At 37.0% G+C, this 20776-nt stretch overlaps 1 protein-coding gene across 26 annotated transcripts in view; it reads left to right on the top strand.

The window, feature by feature from the left end:
• The window catches only part of AKT3 (AKT serine/threonine kinase 3), a 337190-nt gene that overhangs the window by 255797 nt on the left and 60617 nt on the right, over positions 1-20776 (top strand). For all 26 annotated transcript variants that reach the window (XM_071207333.1, XM_071207331.1, XM_071207338.1 and 23 more), the window contains 2 exons: positions 6888-7016; positions 17428-17642. In XM_071207333.1, coding sequence (XP_071063434.1) covers positions 6888-7016; positions 17428-17642 — 344 coding nt within the window. The remainder of the gene's footprint in view (positions 1-6887; positions 7017-17427; positions 17643-20776) is intronic.

The following is a 20776-nucleotide window of genomic DNA, read 5'->3' on the forward strand; positions in this document are numbered from 1 at the left end:
TGTTGTAATTGGTGTGGTCTCGGCCAGTATTCTCCGTTAATCATTTCTCATTGAATTAATCAACATATGCTTGGTATGTTGAATTTATCAAATAAGTTTCCTTCTCCTATCCTTTATGATGATGGAATTAGGTTTAATTTACTAACTGCAATTGAAAGTACCTACTTTATATATGAATGCGAGTCACGTAATTACCATATGCATAGACCGCTCAGCTTTACTAAACAGTTGAGTAGTGTCTGCTCTCTTAAGTTTATTTTTGAAAATTATACCATTACCTTAAAAATCTAAGTAAATAAGACAGAAACTATATAAATACACACCAAGAAAAATACATATAATGGAACTAGCCAAGCATTCCAAATTTTACAAATGTTCTTTGTATCCACAGTGCACAGTATTATGCAGAATAGAATGAGATTCCTTAGGTAAAATCTTAGAATTAGAGACTTAGAGCCGGCCTGTATTTTGCAGGTGAGGTAGCTGAAGCCTAGAAGCCTGGTAAGTGGCTTACTCAGAGCAAAGACCAGGATGGTGACACGGTGGGTTATCGGAACTCACGGATCCCGGCACTGGGTCTAGTGCTTTCCCCCATTCTGCCTTTCTAGAGGTGACATGAAATCTAGATGGGATCATGCACAGGTTTAACTCAGAGATCTTTGGAAACCTAAAATTCTAATGAAGCTGTCAAAGACAGCAGGATGAATGTTTCAAATATATTTATACCAGATATAGTAGAATCCGCATCATTAAAAACAGAGTTAGGGCCCTCTTTGATTGGCCAGTTTCATATTTGTTTCTGTGGCCTCATTACTAATGACTTTTCTTTTTATCAAATGCAAATCCATTTGAGAAGCCATTAGTAACTGTGCTTCTCAACTAAATGGGTTAAAAGACAAAAAGCTTTGGAGGCAAAACCTTATTTCATATACAGATTAAAGATATTTTCTATTTTATCAGTTCATATTTCCTAATAACTTGGAGTTCATAGAAACAGATAAATTACTGAAGCCTTGTTACACTTTCAAAAGTAAGTTTGCTTAATTTATCAATGCATGTCATGATACAAACTTTGTTTTATGAAGGACGTTTCTGATGGCTTAGGGAAAACTGGGGTTGCTTCATGATAGTGTAATAATTTGATGAAATTTCTTCTAAGACTTCTTCAGTAATGCAAATTACATTTTAAAAACTTCTTTTCTGCTTCGTTCTTATTTTACAAGTACAACCTATATTTTCAGTGACCATCTAAGTACAGAGTAGCCTGAACAGGGAGGTTCACAAAGATGTATCTAATGAGACTGGACTTTATTAAGAATTTTCTCTAAGAGTTTGTGAGAGAGAAAAAAGGAAAATAATACATTAATTACAGATAAACTCCATTTGTGGAACATCTAATCATGTTTTTTTTCCTAGTCAGAGAGCATTTGTCATTTACTTTATTAATTTGAGAAACCTTCAAATTGCTTTAGATAGTTTCTAAGACACAGTGGTGGCACAAAAGACACAGTGGTGGCACAGAAGACACAGTGGTGGCACAGAAGGATGGCTTCGGGGAGTCTTTTACACCCTCTCAATCTTTGTCAGCTCCCTGAAGTTCACCCCAAATAAATGTACAGTCTAAATGGAAGCAACCTGCTTACTGTGCATATCCAGCCTCAAGATAGAGCCCCTGGGAATGGGTGAGATGGGGAAATTTATGTTCTATAAATGTTTCTGTAGTTGGAAAAAAAAAATACTAAGGAGACAATGACAATTAAATGCAGTATATGATCTAATAATGAATCTAATAATGGTGGAGAAAATACCCAAAAGGAGATTATTGGGACATGTGAAAAAATTGTAAGAGACTGTAAACCTTAGATCAGCATTAAAGTTTTTTAATAACTGTATTTACCCTGGCTCCTTAAGTGAATATCCTTGTTCTAAGGAAGCATACATGTAAGTACTGAGTGTTCAAGCAGTATGATTTTTACAACCTATTCTTGTATAAATATGGAAGATAGATAAGAAAAGGAAGGAGGCAGGGAGAGAGGAAAGAGCAAATGTGTCAAAATGTTAAAAGTTGGTGGATCTGTATATCTAGGTAGGGCTTTATATTGGAGTCCTCTATATGGGTTTTTTATTATTTTTGCAACTGTCCTGTTAATTCAAAAATATTTCAAAGTGAAAAGTTAAACAAAAAAGCATACCCCCCTAATTCCCACTTTTAACCAGAAGGTCACTCTTGATTTTTCCTTTAGAGAAATTTTAAGCCACCATTATTTAGGAACCCTTTCCATCTCTTAAAATTAAATTGCATTACTGAGCCATGTCCCTTATTTGTAACAAATTCTTAAATAGCCTGGCAGTCCACGTGGGTGGCCACTGTTGTACATTCTGAACACTGCTCTAGGTTAAGAGTTGTGAGAGTGAGTAAGGAAACGCTCTCCTCTCACGGCTTCAGCACCCTTCCTCGTTCTGCTCATCCAGTTGCTGCAGGCCAGCTTGCCTTGTTGTGCCGGTTTGGTGCACACGTTCCTAAGTCTGCCATGTGCAAAGGAGGAATTCCTTGCCACGCTCCTGGGCTGAGTCATCCCTGGCTCCTCAGTCGAGTCTGGCACGTTCCAGTCCATGTGGCACCTGAGAGTAAGTGAAGGGGTTGTTTATTAATCTTGCTGTGACGGTCACCAGAGCCCCCACACTTTTGGTCAAGCAGCATGTCAGCCATTTGGATGAAATGAGATCTGAATGCCCTTTGGTGACAATGCAGTGCTTTTGCTTTTCAGCCTTCTGCTCACTAGCCCAGCTGTATTAGGGCAGCTCCCCTGCCTGGGTACCGTGAATGGGCACAGCTGTATTCCACAGAGCCCACACCCAGCCTCCTGCAGCCTGCGTAGTGGCCAGTGGGCCTCCAGGCCACTCACTCCTGACGCATCTGTTTATCCAGGGATGCTGAACACATTTCAGTATTTATTGTGCTGTGAAATGCAGAATTTGGAGAAGCACTATATTAATAAAGACAGCTAGAATTCTTAGAGTTTAATTTTATTCTGGGTATTAGCAAGAGCAGGAGGGAGCCTAGTACTTTCTGGGAAGCACAGAGGAAAGAGGTTGCAAAATCAACCGTTTCCTCAAATACACACTGAATCAAGACGCTCCACCAAATTGTGCATGTCTCTTTCCACTGGGTAAAAACATGCTCTGTTTTTGGTGTAAATTCTTTGAGGCCTAAACCTAATGTTTTTTCTCTCCTTGAAAGCAGGAATTGTTAGGTTACAAGCTTCTAATTGAAACATATAGTAAGTGTTATCCAAATTTTAAATATGTAATTTTTCTCTTATCACCTCCTATTCGACTTGATCATTGATTTGCCAGTAGATGCATCAAATACGCATAAACATACTGCCCAGCTCTCAGTCTTGGAAACTAAAACTAACAGTGGAGATAAAACAGATGCATTTAAAATGATGTAAGTAGAGAGTCGCTGAACAGTTAGTGTTAGTATGCATTTTGCATTTTTTGTCTGACACAGGGAAGAAGGAAAGCCACAAGGTTTAGAAGAGAGAACCAAAGAAAAACCATGTCAATGTTTTTTCTCCTTTACACAGTAGAAGGTTTCCTAAAAATGTATGGCTAAACACTCTATATGTTAGTATTAAATGCACTAAGGAAGTAATTGCCAGGTGTGTTTTGATATACCCAGGTCACTGATTCACCTAAAACTACTTCCAGGTGATTCTGTGCATCCTTCAGGTTTGTGAATCACCACACCGGTGGTTACTGTACTCTAAGGAAACTTTATCCATCCTGGGGAAAAATATCATTTATTTTATAACAAGACTGGACATTTAGTTACCACCCAATTTATATTTATGCAAGTTTAGTTTGGGGAATAATTATTTTTAAGGTGGTATATCTTTAGCTGTTTGTCCATACTTTTCATAGGTGAATTGTTTTTATTAATCATGCTTACCAAAATGACATTTTAGGATGGTGAGAGAAGAAAAATAATTGATGGAGAAAAATGTGGACACTATTATAAAATAACTTACTTGAAAATTATGAAGTACTTACAAGTTTTGTAATTTTATTCAGAAGAAACTTCTTTTTGCGTACTGAAAGTTTTTTTTTTCTAAAGTATTTTTAATGAAGTCATTGAACTGGCAAAGTGTTTTATAGGGGTCCTATACTGAACTTCACTCCTTCCTTTAAAATACAGTGTTGCCTAAAAGAGCACACACCATTTTGATAACTTTGAGTCAGCCATTAAACTTTCCATGTTTGAAAATTTTTTTATTACAATAGTTTATTTATTACAATAGTTTTTTTATCGAAGGCTTATAGTGTGTTCAATTCTGCCTTGGCTGTCTTATTTAATTCTCTAAAACCATCACATTGGATTGGTATTGTTATTTACCTTAGTTTTATAGATGATGAAATTGAGGCATACAGAAATTAAAAATATACCCAAGGTCACACAGTAAGGGATGAAGCTAGAATTCACATGGAATTGCTCTGACTTGATCCCATGGTCTGAACCGTTTTGCCCTCCTCAGTGTCCCATGTGATAACCTCCCTTCCCCCATCACCATGCCCCCACCCCCTCTTTCTCCATCACTCCTTAGGCCTACCTTATTTCTTCCTATTTCACTGTAATTAAAATGTAAAAGGTGATTTATAGAACAGGTAGAGTGTCTTGGTTAACCCAAAACTGTCCCATTTTAGCACTTTTTTTTTAATAGCACTTTTTAAGATCTCCATGTCCTTGGAAACCTGATGGCTGCCCTACTGGAAGCTTCCACCTGCTCCCTACCCTTACTCTGTCCACGCGTTTATTTTCATTTCTTATCCCTCATCTCTCAACCCTTGGTGTGAGTTTCAGAGTTGGGGGTAAAGAAGTAGGTGGGAGTCAGGATTTTTCATCTATGTTAAAAAACTGTTTGTACATTTTGATATTTCGTATGAGACACTTCAAAGTGGCCATGTCGAAATGTGTATTCACAGTTAGGTTATGTTTCCAAGCACAAAAAGAGGACCGGCATAGTAAGTGCCCAACACGGAAGGAGTAGGTGGATGGGGTGTATAGTACATTCATGCTTTATCCAGTTTAATAATAAAATGCTGCAAGTTTTTATAAGAATGTTTTATGTAGTGTGGTAGAGATTTTGCAAATATTTTAACAACATCTTAAAACTTTTTAAGAACTCGGGTTTGATTTTATAAATTATGTTAGCATACTAAAGCAAACTTGAAAAAAAATGAGGAACAGGACATGTATGATCCTTCGACAAAAACAGCACACTCCGGTATGTACTTCTCCTTCCCATGCTGGCAGGTTGAGTGAGAGGGAAAGAAAAGAGCGATGTCGAAGGAGAAAGGAAAAAGGTGAGAGAGTCAGAGACGGAGAGAGGTTATGAGGAAGAGAAAGCCAGGCCTCGGCAAGGAGCACCCAGGGAGGGCGGGGACGGCAGACTCTGGCTCCGTCCCTGTCTCAGGCCGGACTCCTGCCTTCCTGCAGGCGAGGGTGTGCCTAGGTTCTGGTTAGGGAGAGGCATAAAGTGCACGATAATTAATTTGGATAAAAAACTTTAATTTTTCAAGATTCACCACTTTATTTAGGGTTCATTCCTACTGTCTCTGAAGTATGGTATGCGTGAAACATTTATTGAGCTGTTAGTTCAACTGCGTACCATATGAAAGGACTTATGTCTATTCTGATCTTCCCTGTAATGGATGTAACTCATTTATTTTCTGGTTTATAAAACATTTGACAGTATGACAAAGAGTTTGATGTCATCACAGTTTGTATGATTGAGATCTGTTCATGTTCTTTTATGGAGTTCTGTTTTAAATTTACTACTGACTTCAGATTCAAGTAAGCACTTTCCAATGTCATCATACTAAGGATTAGAGTAAGTACGTGCTCCTTAAATTAATTTTTTCATTCATCCTGCTCATTTATATCTTTCACATGTGTATTTCTTACATAGGACAGGAGGACTTCCTGTTTGGTATACATTTAGGTTGAACCTAAATGATTAGCCAGGTAAGGGTGCTCCAGGTATACAGGTCTGTAGAATTACGAAATTGGTTTATGTGTGGTGATAATTTAACTCAGGGTTCAAACTAGGAAAAAAAATGGTTATATTGTTGTTATTTTTTAATTGTGGTAGTTTTATATAGACTGCCCCCTTGCATTTCGTAATTTTCATTTGTAGAATATGATATTGCTGGTTGGTTAAATCTTTTGACTGACTATAGCATTTTCTTTGGTTTTTTTTTTTTTAACGATTCAAAGTGATTCAACTTTATAACATTTGTGTTATATATTTTTATTAACTTTGGAATGTTTGACTTTTATATTCTTTTTCTTTTTATGTTTAAAGGCTTGGTATTTCTTTATTACAAAACTGCACAAGAGGATACCACCTTACCTTACAACATAAGATTTAGGTTTGATTTACAACCACCACAAAAAAACCATTTTTGTAAGTGAATATTTTATAATGGCAATAGATTCCCAAGAGAATTGTTGGAAACTGTCTGTATATATTTAGAGAAAGATGCTCATCTCTTGGGGATTGTCTAGATCGTATTCCATTAAAAACAACCAACGAGGAGGACGATGGTGTGCATTGAAGGTTGGAGAGGGGCTAGTCCTCAGCACACACCACGAGGGCTCTTCAACACCGCACGCTCCCCATTGGCTTAAAAGTCAGCACTTCTATCACTGTAAAGTATTTGATACATCTTTTTATTTCACACATAAATTAGGAAGCTAGGTTTGTCGGAACTGAAAGTTCTGTTTCACTACGACTCTTACTCAACAGTCAGTCATTTTTCAAAACAGTGTTTTTCTGTTGTTCAAGACGATAAAACATTGTGTCATTTTTCTTAATATACAGTTGGAGAATTTGATGCTGGATAAAGATGGCCATATAAAAATTACAGATTTTGGACTTTGCAAAGAAGGGATCACAGACGCAGCCACCATGAAAACGTTCTGTGGTACACCAGAATATCTGGCCCCAGAGGTAGGCTTTGGTTCCATTCATAGGAAAAATTAATCTTGACATAACGTTTTGCAAAGTATTTTTTTTTTAATTGTGGTACCTACTATGGTTAGGTGGATTTCAACCTGAGTCAAATGTATCTTTTGCCCAGTTGTTTAATGTGGTATCAGAGGGGAAAGAATATATAGAAATTAATTTTTCTAAACTTTATGAGCATGAAGGTCCTATCTATATTAGTAGATTAAGTCAATTTTTATTTCTTGACCATGTAGTTTTCATTTCTTGGTCATGCCCATTTTAATTCATTCATTAACATAGAATAATTGAATGATTACAGTTTTATAAATCATCTTGGGCTTCCCTTAGAATAAAAGAAACAATGATTTTTTGATTTTGTAGTATTGCTGGTGCTTGTATTTGGTACTTAATTATAGGAAATTGTTTCATTGGTAAGGTTAATGAAATGACAGTGGGTTCATTTTGGAATTCATGTCAAAGAAAGCTCTAACTTCTTCCCAGGCTGAGAAAACCACAACAATTCATTTGTTCATTCAGCAAATATGTATGGTGAATCTACTCTGTATCTACTCTAATACTGTGCACCTTATTCTGGGTGATGTGGTTATAGGAACAAGACAGAAGAAGGACCCTGCTCTCAGAGAACTTGCTTCTAGCATGGGGAGACATAATAAAAATATGTCATGTAATGAATAAGTGCTATAAAGAAGAAAAAAGCAAAATAAAGGAAAGGGAGCCATGTCATGGCTACTTACGATAGTGTTCCAGTTACTAATGTTGTATAACAAACTCCCCAAAAACAGCCTCTGAGTCTGGAATCCTGAGAGGACAGCGGATGGGCTGTTTCACCTTGGGGACGGTGATGTGCAGGGCCACAGCGCACAGCGCCAGGCTGGAGCACGGAGCGTCTGGAAGCAGCTTCACCCACATGCTTGGCAGCTGACGTGGGCTGGTGCGACCGTAGCAAATGTTGTTCACAGAAGCACCCAGCCCAGCCTTGGCATGTGGCCTGGGCTTCCCCACAGCACAGTGGCCGCAGGGCAGTGGGCCCTGTGTCCTTGACTCTAAAAGTGAATGTCCCGAGGAACGAAGTGGAAATGGCATCGCCTTCTTCTTTTCCCCTTGTAAACCATCAGGAAGTATTTTAGCAATTAAAGTGTGTATATATTATATATATGTATTTTTTCATAGTATACTTTTATAACAGTTTTATTGGGGTATAATTCATATACCCTAAAATTCACCCCTTTAATGTGTTCAATTCAGTGATTTTTAGTATAGTCACAGAATTGTATGACGGTCACCACTATCTAATTCTAGGATATGTTCATCACCGCATTAAAGCAGCTCAGTATCCCTGAGCAGTTCTCGCCCTTCGCCTCTCTTCTGCCCCAGGCCCTGGTAATCCCCGATGTCCTCCCTGTCTAAGGATTTGCCTGTTCTGGATATTTCCTATGAAAGGGCCCGGATGACCCAGCCTTTCCTGTCCACTTCTTCCCTGAGCACCATGTCCTCAGGGCTCATCCCTGTCATAGCGTGTATCAGTACATCGTTCTCTTCATGGCTGTGTGATATTCCATTGTATGGATATGCCACATTTTGCTTATACATCCAGCAGTTGCTAGATATTTGGGTAGTTCCCACTTTTTCGCTATTTTAATAATGCAGCTATGGGCATTTGTGTGTGCGTCTCTTTTATGACCTCGTTTCAGCAGTGGCATGCACCGTTTCTCCCGTCTACTTGTTGAAGCAGTCCTTACCCTATGGGTGGGGGCACACCCCTGAGGCAGGGACACGCTCAATTTTTCCTACAAATTCCAGTGTTAGTGTAGCTAGAGCCAGACACGGAGGGGCTAATTTTCGATGGCTGAGAATTGCTGTTTATTATCTACTATGTGCCACATGCTATAGTGCGTTATTACATCTATTAGCTCATTTAATATTTGGAATAAGTTTTAAACCTGATTTTTTAAAAGATGAGGGAACTGAGAGGCAGATTTCTTTTTAACATATTCTGCGTGATAGACACAGCGAACATAACAGCTAAGGATATTGAGATAGGCTCAGGATTCTAACTGGGTCCATCTGACTCTAAAGCCCACTTGTACTGTTTTGACAATGTCATGGACAAAAAAAAATCAGTGTCAAGGCCACTTATAGATGTAACTAATTGTAAGTTTAAAAATGGATGCTTCGTAAACGTTCAATAAGAAAAGGGTAATCAAAAGAGAGTAGTAATAAAGTCACAATACCAGAATTTCTTATATATACATATATTAACTCATACCTGCTTATTATTATAATAATTCTTTTATTATAATTAGGGATTGAATTTACATTTTAAAAGGTTGAGTTAGGGGAGCAGGTGTAGCTCAGTGGTTGAGCACCTGCTTATCACGTACAAGTTCCGGGATTCAGTCCCCGGTACCTCCTTAAAAAAAAAAAAAGCTGAGTTATTGTAAATAAGTGTTAATGTAGAGTAAATTTTCAACTATTACTTTCTTGGGACTGCGAAAACACAACATTTTCATGTTCAAAATCTATTAGAGTTTAAAATTCTCCATTTTTATGACTGAATTAGGTAAAATTTTAGAAACACTGTTTCTTGTTTATTCAAATACAAGATCATATTTTCTAGAATAGGATTGTTTTTGTGAATGTCATGACAAACAAATTCTTTGTTTCTCTGGAGTTCAATTACCCCTACTATACATTTTCCATGGATGATGATATCCCATATTTAGAATAACAAAATTAGTTGTGTCACAATTAGGGGGAAATTATTTCTGAAGAAGATAAATACATCTAATTTCAGAAGCAGATGATCTCCTAAGAAACAAAGATATTGTTTTCTATGCAAATGTCATCAACTGAAGAACAAAACCAAGAATTTAGTGCAAGAAGAGGCTGATTGTTTCTAAATAGAAAGTTTACAGTTCACAAGAAATTATCCATTTCATTTTAAAGATGGTGAACATTTTTGCATTCCTTATTTTTAATATTGCAAAATTCTGCTCTTTAAAGGCAGCTTTTATACCCATGGTTGATACATGCTGAGTCATAAGTTAACGACACCTTATCTTCCTATGGGAGAGTGATCACTGCAGTTACTGTTCAAGGAAAACAAATCTTGAAAGAACTAACTCTGCAGTTTTAATTCTTATAAGTTCAATATTTGTATCAGATACTCTTTTTGTTAAATCAGGGTAACGTTGAATGTTTGCCCTCATTTGAAAAGACAAGAATTTTTAACTGCTTTATTCTCGTCTCCATATGGACCGTTGGGGTGCAAATGATACTTACTCATTATACAGATATTATTGAATATTTACTAGGTATTGGCATTATGTTAGGTGCTGGACTGCATAGATTGAAGCAATGGATTTTGCGCTCAGGTGGCTTGCTGTTTACTAAGGCCATGTGCTTCTCTCGAGTTCTCTTCTCCTGGAGTGGAGGAAAGGGCTCTCGAGGAGGCAGGGAGCTGGGTCTGGGCACACGGGCACGTGGTAGGGTCAGCTCGCAGAGGAGTGAGATGTGATCCCGAGGATGAGGGCAGGCACTGGCCAGTGCTGGGGAGGCCTGGCAGGAGTGGAGACCAGCCTCTCCCCTCTACTTCAGGGGGATGCTTACCACCTGTGAACCCTGAAAATCCTGGTGCCTGTACTTGATAGTAATAGAGTAGGAGTTTACCAGCCTGGAGCCACACTCAGGCACAGCTGTCCAGCGAGTGCCTCACTGTCTGCTGCTCCGTAGAGCTTCTTTACTCACGGAGTAGGGATCTTGCTGAGTCCACACCTCATCTAGTGCTGGTCATCACGTACCTTTTCAACAGTTTCAGTCTGGTAGAAAATGCTGTTAAAAGATAGATGAAGGGTATTTCAAAGAAACATTTTAAAAAAATGTTAGAAATCAGCTGAAAACCAATTTATTAAATATCCAACATGTCAGATTGATAGAGTTTGAAACAAACCTAAGTCTTAAATTATTTTGTTTCTTCTCAGTGCAAAGATCACCAGAAAAGATGTCTTATATTTTAAATATGCCTTTTGATAAAAAAAAGATTTAGAAAAGCATTTATTCTGTTTCCTCTTTTGATGAAGAATGGAGCTTACATGGCAATTTCCCAACTCTGGAACAGTTACAGATCTTTATTGTTATTTATTGTTAAAGGAAAAATCAAGTTTTGTTTTTATTGAGGTGCAAAGATACAGTCCTACCAGGCATATAAATTATGCCTTTAATGTGTTAAAACTCTGTTAAAAAATGCATTAGTATGTACAGTTTTAAGTGAGTGTGTTTTTTCTCTTTTAAGATATGTAAGCAAAAGGAGGAAATAAACTTGACCTACAGTAATTTAAGGACCATAAAATATCTTGAGGTGATTTTGTTTTTGTAATATATACTGTATTTTCACACCTAGAAATTATAAAAGAAATTTGAAATTACACATAAATTTGTACTGTTAAATTTTATTATTTAATTTGGCTCTCATTGAATACAAACCATTTTATGCAGTGCTAATTATTTTGAGTCTCAGCTTTGCTCTTGAGTTAGCAGTACCTGATCAACTTTCCAACTGTAAAACAGTTTGAAAATCAAATGTAGCTTACATGCAAGACCCAACAAAATTAAAAGTGTTAAGTACATTTTGGCAGTTCACTTTTATTATGCCCAGTCCTCAAATGTACCAGCAGATAATCATCTGAATGTTCGTTATTTTTCACATGCTTATGTGATCACACAAAAAGTACATGCTAAAAAGAAGCAGATGGTGACAGATGGGGAAGGTTGAATAAGGTGGTTTTGGAAACCTAGAGAAATGCACTTCTGTAATAGTGTAAAAATAAAAACTATTTGATAATCAAGTTAGAACTAACAAAAAGATTGCAAGAAATGACTTGATTGTTGGGAAATATATAGTATCTAGTTATTGGTTGCTAGGTAGAAAAATGTAATTTTATTACGTCTAATGTTATTTGATTTCAGTGATTGAAAATGCATTGAATGTTTATGCATTCTTAATTTTCAGAACACCTTTTTTAGAAAACATGCAGTGCTATAATTTTATTCGTTTTTCTTTTGAAACCTATTAATATTTTTAGTATAATACAATATTTTGAAATATCTGTAGTTAGATCAGAGTATTTTAAGAACTATTTTGATACAAAGATTTGTTCAAAGTAATTTAATCCTGTATAGATAATAGCACAAATAAAAATTAAATTATCTATTTAAAGGCAGAGATATGCATTTATTTCTTTAGAATAAGTTGAATGAATCATGTAAATTAAGGGTAAAGATAATGCTAGTATGAGAGTAGGATAAGAGGGGAAACTAGTTAGAACCTAACTTGATTTAAATACCTGAAATGGAATTTTGCTTATTTATTTTAAGTCCAACAAAGAATAAATGTAAAAGGGTATCATTTTGCTGGCCTTGGCAGTATTTTCTTTAGGACATTATAAAAGAAACGAATGAGGCCAGAATTACATGTTTGCACATTTAATCTGTAGGTAAAAGTAGTAGCATACATAGTGACATTTTGATTGGCCCTCAGACAAAATTCTACTATATTCCAACAGATTGTGAAGTTAGTCTTAGAATTTCTAAACTTTTTGTAAAATGAAAAATGGTTCTAAAACTGTGTGTAATCCTATTTTATTTAATTTTTCATAAATCATATAACACCTGTCCTCCCAAAGTTTTTTTGAAAATCCTCATCTTCCTGATAGTTCCAAAAGGGTCTAATCAAATACATGAAAGGGGAAAAATGACTAAAGAAGCATAGTGGTTAGTTCAGATACATCTATCTGAACTTAGAGTTTGGAGTCATATTTAAGGATTTATAACTGTCCTTATAAACTGGCTTCATACTGAATTGAATATATTTAACCTCTTTCTTTACTACAGTGCTCTTTTATACTGTTGATGGATAATATTTTAAACCATTCCATTTTGTCCCATAATTGGCTATTTAAATATGAGCCAACATTTTTGTTCCATGTTAATGCTTACCAGTGCTTGTAAGTAACAGTTTTACTTACCTGTAGGTCTGTCAGTTCTTGTAGTAGCTGTTTTTCTTCTAAAGATCTTTCCAAAGTGTATGTATGGTCTTTTGGTTTTAACAGAATAGTTGCATTCAGTTCTTTGATATGATGCTAGTTTAGGCACAAGGTTTATTTTTAAATTCTCTGAAGCATGGGCACATATACAAGACTAAACCTAAGTATAAACACTAGTGATTACCTGTAGTATTTTCCTGTGGCTGTTTTTACTTGGCTTGTAAAGGCCCAGGTTCTTGGAACCCCATAGTGTCTGTTGCTTCAGGATAAAAAGGAAGCATAGAAATCTCTAGGAAGATATAAGTATGATTTAATCACTGGCATTATATAGTTTTAGCTTTTGCTTGTTCAAAGATTTTGTTTGTTAAAGCCAGAGTTTGTTTTTTAAAGTATCGTGTCAGCTATGTGTATTTGTTATAGGCATGCTGGGAAATGCCCATAAAGATTGCAGCATTCTAATCCACAGCAAATGGCATTTACAGTTCTAGTCTCTTAAGAATTATTAGAGCAGTTGAAAACTGGTAATAAAATAAACATTTACGAAGAAGAGGGAGTTAGTACTTCTTATGAATGAAATGTATGCTTCTTCTGAAATTGCATGTTAAAACCTGAATTAGAATATTAATAGGTCCTTTTTTAAAAGCAAATATCTGTGATGTTTAGACTATATGAAGGGCTTCCATAATTGATACAGTGTAGAGATGTGTGTTCATATATGAAACAGACCTATCAGTTACCTGAAATGTAAGGTTACCAGAAAAAAAATTTTTTTGAATTAGCCGTAAATTGGTGTATACAAGTTCGCAGTTTACTTTCACAACATAGGTGTACAGACAGTTTGTTTAGATGTTTAATTTCCCCATCTGTTCTGTCAGGATTATTGATGGAGCAATAAGCCAGTGCAGGCCATCGGTAGGCACCTACAGTCGCTTGCCCTGGTGCATTGTGTGGCCCCGCCAGCAGCTGAGAGGGTGCCCTTCAGCCCCAGAAAGTCCTAATTGGTAACAGAATTCAGAAGTGAATATATGTTTTGAAAATGCCCAATTGCCAAATAAATATTCATATTGGGAACTTTAAACCATGCTATCATTTAAAAATACATAGTTTCTTGTTTAATATGTTTCTCATTAATTAGTTATTTGAATGGTTATTCAAAAGCTGTCATGGTGATTTTTTTTTAATTCACCTGCTTGTTTTATAAATGGAAGTGTCCACCTCAACTATCACTGTGGTCTCCTTGAATCTTAGGTTTTATTGTATCAGACAGTGAAGCCATCTCTGGCTCCTGGTGGGAAAATTGAAATGCAACTGTGTTTTCTTGAGCTTGTCCTCTGTTTGGGTTTTTATTTGATGTGATGTCTCATCGTTTACAACACTTATATTTCTTTCTGTGCTACAAATCCCCTTATTCTTTATCTTTGGGCATTTGTGTTAAATGTGAATATTAAAGTAAAGCAACTGTGTGATTACAAAGGGCAATAGAGAGAAAAGAAAATACTAAATGTCTGCATTCATATCTAATTCGAAAGGCAGTTAATTGGTTTTAAGGAAAAGAGTCACCTTCTTTGTATTAACTCTTCAAGACAAGGTTTTTACTGATTAGTTCTCCAGAAGCAGGTTTTGATCTGTATTTATATCCAAGTTATTTAAGTTGCATTTTAATGGCATTCACATGTACTTTACCGTTGTTGTACCTCTACTTTGGATCAACTCTCAATAATAACCATGAAATAAATTACCCTTTTTGCTAGAAAAAATATCACCAGAAGTAGGCAGAAGAATTGTAACACGAAGAATAAATGAATTTAAATTTAATATGGTAGTGGTATTTTGGAAAGAGAAGTTCTTTGAGTAAGGAAGGAAAATTAACTTCTAAAAATAATATAAAATGTGATTGCATTTGAATTAGTTTATTTGATATTGGGATTTTTATAATAATTCAAAGTAGTGTGTTTTGTAATACTTTGGATTTAAGGAGAGAATTTTCTATGAACAGTGGGAACATGTTTTATATTATATATCCATGTGCAGAATTTTGTAATCAATTTTATTTTTATTTCTTGTGTATTTCAGCTTCTAGCTGTTTGGAGGTTAGGAGTATCTGAGCAAAAATCCTTCTTTTTAATTGATACCAAAGACTGTCTGGTAAAGAGGACTGGCTGAGTTGTTAAGGTGTTTTCTCTTTAGCATTGCTTAAGTTTCCATTTCAATAAGTCGTTCAGTGTAAAACGATATAGCTAACAATTCTAATTATAGCATTACATATCTATATATCAATGAAAACACTTATGTTCAGAAGCAAAGCCACCTATTTTGAGAATCAGTGTTCATTTTACAAAGCTGAATAAAATATTTTATTTTAATATCAGATTCTTTTACAATGCAGTTTTGTCAGTTGCTTATTTCTCGTAAAAAAATAAAATGGTTTTTTTTTTATGTATTCACTTTCCCTTCTGGCTGCAAACCAGGTATTTAAACAAAAATAAAGGATTGCCAGTTTTGCCAGCTGGGGATGAGAACCCGGCTGGTGAAATGTGGGTTCGGGAGGCAGTTAATCCAGCTTTTATGCTTTTTATGGTTTTATGAAAAAAGAGGTTAAAATTCACATTTGGCTCTTTGTGCATGTGTGCCACTCTTCTGTTCGTGGTGTAGGAATGCAGTAAAAGGTTACTTAGATTTGTACATTTTTGTTGTTAGGTAGAATCCTTTATCAGTAAGACAAAGGCCCACAAACAGTACATTCTTCCTAACTGGCTGTGAGATATGTTCTTGAATCAGCATCATAATTTTTAAGAGTCACTGGTATTTTAAAATTATATATACAATACTTCCTTTAACTTAAGTACACAGTAGAATTCCTTCTGTTGCTTTCGGTTATTTCTTGTTTTCTATTTGCTCTCTTTTACTTCTTTCAAACAAATGGAAATTTGAAATATTTTTGCCTAAAGATGAAAACTAGAATTTGTTGTTTTGTTCAGACAGAAAATATTTTGCTTGTGAATTATAAAAGGATTTTTGTGAAAACATAGGAACTGGACCTGTGTTCCTGTCTTCTCGAGTCCAGAATAAACGATACAATTGAATCATTTCATAGCTTTCCTAAAACATATACTGAATAGAGCTTTAAAGTAATGTAATTTTGGTTTTGAAATTATGTCTTACATTTTTTTAAGTACCCTGTCTACCAAAGTTCCTTTTATAGAATTTGTAGGTATGCAGAATGTTACTTGTCAAAAGTATTATCTGCAGTTTTTCAAAATTATTGGTGAATTTTCAATAAAATCTATATAGGAGTAATCATCAAAGTATTTAATTAATTTAGACCAAGACAGTTTAGAACATGAGTTTTACCCTCCTCTGCATCTGATTCTCTCTCTCTTATGTAGTGAGGTAAAATGAGTTTTTAATTGAAAAATTCATGCATCTATTTTTATTGATCTCATTCCCCCTAAGATGATAGGATTAAATAAAGTAAGCTTTAAAATTATTCAAATATAGTTATTTAAAATAAAATATTGAAAATTCCATTGGATATGGAACAAATCTAATGAAAAGGTAAAGACCAGTTTTTTTCCAGGATAAATGTCAAGCTATAAATTCCAGTTTCAGCAGATTGCTCTAACATAGCCTAATTGGTACTGTCATATAATTTCTTACTAAACTTATTTTGCATGTAATGTATTGTGGGAAAGAGATACAAGGACATGTACCACACAAAGATAAATACATGGTTTCTATTGTTTGTGTGTAACAAAGATTTTTAATGTGAAGGGACTAAAGCATTTGATACTAAATTTTATTGAAACCCGAACTTTTATATTAACTTTCTTGATTAAATACTTGCTGGAAGAGTTGGCCCTGTAGCGGCCCCAGGAGCTCTCTGTTTCCTTTGGTGGTCATCCGCCCTGCACCGTTCTCCGTGGCCCGCCATTGCCTGCTCCTGTCTTCCACTGTTGAATTTGTATTGCTTAGTTTTTCTGTATAGTACAAGAAAGTGCAAAGTACCTGACATGCCTTTAGCCAGTCCGGGCTGATTCCGGTCGTCCTGGAACGGGAGATTAATAGGCCTGCGGGCAGCAGCCCGGGCAGACCCTTGCCCTGCTCCGCAGGATGCGCATTTACACCCTTGCTTTGCATGTTGTGATGGAGGACCTGTCCCTTTATCTGTCCTCTGGTCATTTCACGTATCTTTTGAAGGATGCTTCATACTTTAAATGCCAGCATCTCAGCCTGCCTGGGCTTTGGAGGTTGCGATCCTTTTTTTTTTTTTTTTTTTTTTTTTTTTGTAGAAACCTTAATGTTTTTTGAGGAATCCTGTAATGATTGCACTCTTTTACTGGTTCCCCCTTTAGGTGTTAGAAGACAACGACTACGGCCGCGCAGTGGACTGGTGGGGCCTCGGGGTCGTCATGTATGAGATGATGTGTGGCAGGCTGCCTTTCTACAACCAGGATCATGAGAAACTTTTTGAACTAATATTAATGGAGGATATTAAATTCCCTCGAACACTCTCTTCAGACGCAAAGTCATTGCTTTCAGGGCTCTTGATAAAGGATCCAAATAAACGGTGAGCTCCCAATGACACTCAGTGAGTTAGTGACAAACGAATGTGGTTAGAGATTGTGATATGGAAATTAATTCAAGTATAACTAACTCCAAGAAAGCAGTGTATTTATTTGGTGTAGACATCTTCCCACTCAGATACTGACTTATTTTTAGCACATAACAGAACATTTAAAAACTTTACTCAGTTTTTCCCCAGCTATGAAATTTTAGGCAGATTTTCCTACATGAGGACCTGGAGATTTTCATTATCTGAATTATGTGTGAATAATTTCTTCATTGCCCTGTGGCTTGATAGTTCAGTCTCTGCTGATTTATATTGTAAAATAATTGACCTGTTTCTAAACACTTCCCTGCCCCCACCCATGCCAGCATACCTAACAACTTTTTTGTTTGCCATTGAAAATATTCTTTTTAGCATGGCTAAAAGGATGGGGGTAAAGTCTTTCCACACTTTGCATTGCCGTCATCGTAGCTACGGCTGTGGCCTGAAGGACACCACAGCTTGGCTGCTGCTCCGTGAGCTATAGTAGGCTTTGTTTGTATTTATGTAGTCATTTATGCATATGTTCTCTAAATCCTATGTGAAACCACGCTTGGATTTTACGTCCCTTATCTTCATATGTGTGTGTATGTGTGTGTGTGTGCACAGCCTTCTCTTTGTTATCACACTGTATATCTGCCAGTCTGTTTAGACTGTGATCATCTTGAGGGTAGGGACCATTTCAGAGATTGTTGAATCTTCCATAGCACCTCACATCCTGCTTTGTTACAGTCTTCTCTTCGTGGTTACTGTTCCATATGTGCTTTTTGACAGTCTAGGTAAGTGAATGAAGAAATAACAAATTCTAAATTTGAGCTTTGTTTACCTTCCATTGCATACTTCTAGCTTTCCAGTTTATAAGGAAGATGATTTTACCTTCAGGAGAAATAAGCAAGCATACTAGAAGAGGCACCACCTTTTTGCTTTGTGAAGAACCATTTAATACCTGTTTTGTAATCATATTAACTGGGGTGTTTTTTTATATTTATAAAATGGTTTTGTTTTCTTTTTCAGAACACTTTCACAACTGTTAACTCCCTTGTTCCTTTCAGCAGTCTTTAGAGAAACTAGTGCAGAGATTATTGTCTCTCTTGGAGCAGAGAGCAGAGAGGCCGGGAGACACTGAAGTGATTTAACCAAGGGCTCACAGAAAATCCATGCCAAAGCGGAGTGGAAATCAAGCCTCCTGGTGCCTGTTCAGTATTTCTCCTACATCTTATTTACAGTGCATCAATTTCCCAATTGGTTCAGTTTTTGAAATGTGTCCATTCAGTGTGGTTATTTCGCAATTAGTGAAATGATTTACACTGGGTGATAGGCCGTCTTTAAATTGAGCTATTTTTTTCCATTTCATATACCTGGTTTTGGGATCTAATATTTGTTTTTCTTTGCCAAAGGCTTGCCGATGCAAAGTACCAGAAATGGGTTGGTGTTTATAATGGATTTTTATTTAGGATAAAAGCTTATAATTCTGAGGCCATGAAATGTTCCAAATCAAAGCATCATCAGGGATGCTTTCTCACCAGGATCAGCTGCCGCTGACTTGGTGAGGCAGGATGGCAGATGAGCTCTGACAGAGTCCCTGCCTTCCCTCCAGCGTCATCGCTCAGAGCCCAGCTGTGGGCAGCCAGGCATAGCACCGCTTTCTTTTCAGGCCTCTTTTCTCATCTCTTGGGACTTTTCCCCTTGCAGCTCAGCTGTGGGTGAACCTGGAGTCCTTTCTCTCACACAGCAGGGTCAAACCTGTGGCTCCCTTTCCTCCGTGTGCCCGTGTCTCCCTCTCCCTCTCTCTCTCTCTCTCTCTCTCTCTCTCTCTCTCTCTCTCTTTCTGCCTCATTTATAGCAGACCCAGCTAGAGTGCCTCGTGCCACCACGTGGTCTAACCAGGAGTGCCTCGCGCCAACAGAACCCAATCAATTCAGAAACAGGGTCTTTCTCCTTTTGGCGTTGATGAAAGAACTTCAGACTTTCACATTTGGGCTTCAAGGGCAGTGCATCCTTTGCTTTATGACTCCTGAATGAGTGGCTGGTAAAATTGTAGTTCTGGTTTATACGTCTATGTCCCATACATTTTTTTATTGCCTTCCCCCTTCCTGTGGACAGCATGTACCTGAAACTTAGTAATGGTTGAATAAATGTGAGTTAAAGTTCTAGAATGTTAGTTGTTGGCTTGTCCATCTAGAGCTGTTGTTTGAAGTGATGAGATCATTTTCAATTATCTCACATTTCCTTTGCTAATAGATATATCAAGCCTGCCTGCCACTGCTGCATTAAATCTTGGGAATGCAAGGGTGAGCAGGGAAGTCTCTACTCTAGATATTCGTGGAATAATGTGAGGCACAGAACACATTCACAATTAAATATAGTAAATGATTTGATCACGTTCTTTACTGGTTGCTGTTGAAATTATTAGTTCTTTTAGGGGAGTAGAAGATTGAGCTGGTTTATGAAGAGTTGGAATTTGCAGAGAGGAGAGTGGCATTCTAAGCACAGAGGTTTGCATGTAAAGTTCAGCTAGAATTGCAAATGAACGTGGCATTTGATAAGTTCAGTGACTGGAGTGTGGAATAAGAGTTGGGTAACATTGGGAGATGAAACTGATATGCTTGATTGTAAAGGACCTTATGTTTCTTAGAAAATATTTAATCTTTATTCAGAAGAAGATGAGAAGTCCCTGAAGTATTTAAAGCAAGAGACGGTATAATACATTTTGTGTTTTGCAATGATAACTGTGCTGCTTTGTGGAGGCTGGATTAAAAGAGTAAGCGGCACGAACAGGCAGGCAAAGCAGTTAACACTGAGTAAGTGTGGAGTTGTCCTGCTGGAAGCAATGGGAAAAGAGCGGTAGAACCTTGTGAGTGATCCAAGGGTAACTGCAAGGTCGTGGGGGGCTTCTAGCCTGGGTGACTACTTTGGGGAGGCAGGACGATTCTAGAGACAGGAGGTCCAGGGAAGGGAAGAGCCTGATGGATGTCGCCATGTGGACCCTGGACGTGTGGAATCTGAGGTTTCCAGAGGAAACCTAGACAGACGCACCAGGTGAGCACCCAGCACCCCTAGTAGTGCCAGAGCAGGAGAAGCTCAGGGGTGAGGCC

The sequence above is a fragment of the Dasypus novemcinctus genome, chromosome 13, assembly GCF_030445035.2.
Source record: "Dasypus novemcinctus isolate mDasNov1 chromosome 13, mDasNov1.1.hap2, whole genome shotgun sequence".
In the NCBI taxonomy this organism is placed as follows: Eukaryota; Metazoa; Chordata; class Mammalia; order Cingulata; family Dasypodidae; genus Dasypus; species Dasypus novemcinctus.